This window comes from Misgurnus anguillicaudatus, chromosome 13 (assembly GCF_027580225.2).
Source record: "Misgurnus anguillicaudatus chromosome 13, ASM2758022v2, whole genome shotgun sequence".
Classification (NCBI taxonomy): domain Eukaryota; kingdom Metazoa; phylum Chordata; class Actinopteri; order Cypriniformes; family Cobitidae; genus Misgurnus; species Misgurnus anguillicaudatus.
Window position 1 is genome coordinate 994,462 of NC_073349.2, and position 4,751 is coordinate 999,212.

General features: G+C 37.3%; 1 protein-coding gene across 1 annotated transcript; it reads right to left on the reverse strand.

Annotated features, from left to right (window-relative positions):
* Nucleotides 1-2,335: 2,335 nt before the first annotated feature.
* snai1b (snail family zinc finger 1b) lies at nt 2,336-4,472 on the reverse strand. Its single transcript, XM_055188913.2, has 3 exons — nt 4,305-4,472; nt 3,415-3,948; nt 2,336-3,210 (listed from the first exon to the last, which is right to left on the reverse strand). Exons 1-3 carry the CDS (start codon nt 4,405-4,407, stop codon nt 3,029-3,031), a joined length of 819 nt encoding a protein of 272 aa, XP_055044888.2. The 5' UTR covers nt 4,408-4,472; the 3' UTR covers nt 2,336-3,028.
* Nucleotides 4,473-4,751: the final 279 nt, after the last annotated feature.

Here is a 4,751-nt window from a genome sequence, read left to right on the forward strand (position 1 = left end):
CCTGTTCCTACACCCTATTTTTCATAAACTGTTGCTTGGTTAAGGACTGTCATTGGCTCTTGTGTGTCTTGTGATTGACAATGCCATGCTAAATTTAGGTACACTGTAAGCCCATACAGGTTGATTGAACCTAAAAAATTTATGGAAACTCGTTGCCCTAAAAAAGTTGATTTTGCCTGGTTGAAATAACAATTAATTTTAAGTTTAATGTACTTAATGTTTTAATTTCTTTCAATGCACTCTTAACCCGGATTAGATGACATTACTAGAAATGTGTGAGGAAACCTGTTGCATATAACTTTAGTTTTTATCACTTTATATTACTTTTGATGTTATAAATGGTATTATAACAAAAATTAATGACTGACTTTAAGTCAATCATTGAATAAACGTGATTCTCCACAGAAACACACAAAAAATGTCTTTTGACATACATTGTAAGTACAGTGGAGAGAAATACAATAAAATTTTTTGAACAGGGTTCATGTACGGAAACACTGATCACCTGAACGGTGACTTCACAAAATTATCATTTACAACAAAACAACATCAATAATATAAGAGCTTGAACCTATATGACATTTTATTAACAAATATTTGAATAGAGAAAGTTCTCTCCGTTTTTAATTTGTGAAAAAGCAAAAAATAATCTAAATAGTCAGGCGCAAAGGATTATGGGTATTCCTCACAACATGAACTAATAATTTTAAGTTCATTTTACTTAAATGTTTTAGTTAAATAGATTTTGTAAGGTTAACAGTTAAATCAACTAAACTTTTTAAGCTTTGGCTTCAAAACAGAAAATATTAATGATTTTTCCTTGATTGTTTGAGTAAAGACAATTTTTGGGTTAACAGTGTAGTTTTTCATATAAAAGTTATTGTATGGCTATAGAGGACAACAAGAGTTTATAATACTTTAATACTGTTTTGGCCAGTTCATGCAATAAATACCCAAGACTGTACACTCTAAAAAGTGTTGGGTTATTTTCAACTCAGCGTTGGGTCAAAAAGGGTCGAGCCCAGCCGTTTAGTTAAATAAACCCTGAAAATGTTTATATTTGACCCAACAATGGGTGAAAACAACCCAGCATAGGTTAAATTACAACCCAACAGGCTAGGTTTGTCTCTTTTTGACCCAATGCTAGTGTGAAAACAACCCAGCATTTTTAGAGTCTACTTTCATTTGTGTGTTATATTGTACAGAAGTGTCTAGGTTTAGGGTAGAGATGGGGTTAGATACTTTAAAATATCTTTGAAACTGTAGAATGTAGAAAACCTTTTTTTTTACCTTTTGACAAGGCAAACAACTAAAAGCAATGAAGTACTCTGCCTGTCTCAAATGACACTAAAGGGGCATTAAAGTGCAAAAACTTCCACTCAGACTAAAATGTATGTGTACCCTCCCCCTTAAATGTCTTCACCCACCAAAATCACACAGCTTTGAGCCTCCAAATCAGCACAGGAAGTGCATCGTTGCTCCACCAAGACTGGTTGGCGTCGGTGTGCAGGTCACAAGGACTTTGTGGATTCAGATTTCTGTAGAAAGGGTGAGCTGTGGAGGAGGTCTGCAAAACCTGATTCCTCTAAAATCTGGCCAGGTTTAAAGCACAGATTGTTGCCATTTTCCACATTTATTAAATTCCCTCTCGGGGAGGCATATCTATCTATATGACAGATTGATGTTCTGGAGCATAAAGCTGGATCCATTGGTTTTAATGGTGTAGACACTATTTTACATTTCACTGGTGTTCCTCTATGAAATATTTTAACTCTCTTTTGGTCATTACATGAACATTTGTTGGCCATATGTCAGCTAAAATGTGTTACTATTAGTGTTAAGCTATGTTTATAATCTGGTCTCGCTCTGCACCATGAGTTTCCACTGATGCGTCACACGCATGCCACCGCATGCTCCCCACCATGCTATTTCTCAAAACAAGAGAGGGCAATGCTGACTAATTGAGTTTAAATCAACACAAAGTAGGACTTTTATGGAGTATTTTATCAAAATTATGCTCAATGGCGTAATTTCTTGACCAGGCTTTAGGCTAAAAGAAAGTATGTACATGTCATCTGACCATCATTAACTATATCTAAGTGCCTCTAGACAAAGACACTACATATTTATTGCACAGTCATGGTTTATTTCTGTGAAAGTGGTGATTATACTTGAGATGTAGCACAGAAGTACTACGTATTTCAAGCTTATATTGAACACATACATTCCTATCCAACTTAGCTGTACTGAAACAACATTCACTCCTTACAAAACAACAAATCAGACATCTTTACCAAAAACATAAATTATTTTATTGGAAAAAATGATAAAGTTGAGATTCATACAACCAACAAAAACTACATGTAGACAGACAGCTTTATATATCATTGTGGCTTTGAAAAGTATGTTTTTTGGATGATAAAGTAAGAGTCTTTCTAAATTACCAGACTTACACCTTATATCACAATTTATTCTGACACTGATTTAAGTCTCAAGCTGCAAACTCAGGAGATGTAAGTTCCATAATACATGGAAGCTCAAATTACAGAGGCAAATATTATAGTCTAATTATACTTATAGAAACAGGTCTTTGGTAACAATATGGTTTGCAGAAAATGATCTAGAGGGAAGGACTAAAACAGCATGCAATCCACCCTGCACTGTTACAGCTGTCTCAATATATCCTTGTGCATCTGTGGAGATCTTGGTGAGAGATGACCTCTTATCACACACACTTTATAGCAGCTGCCCCCTCAATCCCGGACCAGCCGGCACCGAGTTGCATTTTGGGGATCCACTGGGAGCCAGATAGAGTTCATACAGCAAAAAAATCTTCATTATAGCCATTGCTTGCAAAACTAAAACTGCTAGAAAAATAATCTCTCATTTGGCTTGTGTAAGATAAGGCAAAGATAATAACATTGTGCTTAAAAAACAGCATTAGTTCACTCATTGAGTTCAAACATTTGTGTTTGGTTTAAACCCATCCCAGCTTGATGCTTGCAGATGAAACCAACTGTTTTCTCCTTTAGGCAGATGGATAGCATCCAGAGAGGGTGTGTTTGTGAAGGAGGGACATGCGGCTGAAGGTACGAGAGCATGTTCCACACTGGTACTTCTTTACTTCAGAGTGTGTCTGTAGATGAGCTCGTAGATTTGAGCGGTCCGCAAATGCACGATTACAGTGGGGGCATGAGAAGGGACGTTCACCTTTGGAAGTTATAAAGAATTTTGTTAAAAAAGGTTATTGTTATTACACAAAAATCAACTCGTCTTAACAATGCTATTTTATTTTAGCAATTTATTAAAAACATAGGGTTATGGGTTTGTTTAAATTCCTAACCTTAACTATTGCTTATTTTATCAATCAACACTAATCAACTCAATGTATTTTGACAATGTATACTAACTTACCAGTATGTGTACGTATATGTCCCCTCAGCAACCAAGGTCTGGAGAATGCCTTTCCACATGTGGTGCACACACAAGGCAGTGTATGTGAGCGGATGTGCATTTTGAGGGCCCCAAGACTGTTGTATTCTTTGGGACAGTGCTTGCAGTGAAACGCTGCTCTGGTCATGGTATTTGAGGTTTCCGTGATGGTAATGATAGCTTCTGGGCGGGCAGTACAGTGCGTTAGCTGATGGCGAGAGAGCGATATAGGATTGTTGCAGGTCTTGCCGCAGTGGGCACACTGGAAGCGATCTGTGGGATCCGGGCTTGGTGGATCAGATGTACCGCAATCATCCTCCTCTCCGCTGCTGGAGCTGGATTGGGAGCTCAGATCCAGAGGCCCAGGAGGAGAAGAAATGCTGGGTGATGCTGGGGTTAAAGTGAGAGGTAAGGCACTGGTCGTCCACATAAGAATGGAAGGGTGGGTGGGCACCAGAGAGGTGGGGACGTTTTCCAGAGAAAAGCATTGTGGGACAACAGCATAGCATGTGCTGTCTGGGAGACAGATCCAGAAATTTTCTCAGGTTAAACAATACACATATTCATACTATAACATACCCAGCATATATTTTGGCTACCGTAAACTAAAGTCAAAAGAAAATTAACTATTTACATAATAATTTATCACTCCATTATTAGTGATAGAGGTCAAATAATATATATTTAAAACTGTTGTATTTGTTGCTGTTATAAAATAGTTGCAAAAATAAGTGTGTGTCAGCTGAATTTTTTTAATGATGCTAGCTCAAGTTTACTTTAACCCAAGATCTGGCTGCAAACTTTAATCATTTCAAATATGGATCTTGTATTAATAATGCAGGAAAACAATCTGTTCATAAAAGCCAACTTACCAGTTTGACTTTCCAGTTCACTGTAGTTAGGCTTCTTGTTGGAAAAATACTTCTTGACCAGAAATGAACGTGGCATATTGGTAAAGTCTTTCAAAACTATCATCAAAGGTTTAAATATCAACCATTTGTTGCTTCCCGAAAAAGCTGCAATAAAAAATACACGAATGTTGTTCCTGACAGCACATCTGAAATTCTGCTATTGAGTGCTGGCGGGTCCTTTCATATGAGGCTAAGCTGAGAAGGAGGGGGCTTCGAACCTCCCACTAGAACCTCCCACTGCGCGAGACTCATCAACCTCCTGCAGGTGCCCGAGGGGAGATCTAGTGCGTTCAACTTCAATCCTTTATTCCTTATCCATTACCTTGTAGTTTAAAGTGACTAAATTGATTTTAAGCTGTTGTAAAACGATTACTTTAATTCAGCTGATTTCTATAATAATGCGTAACA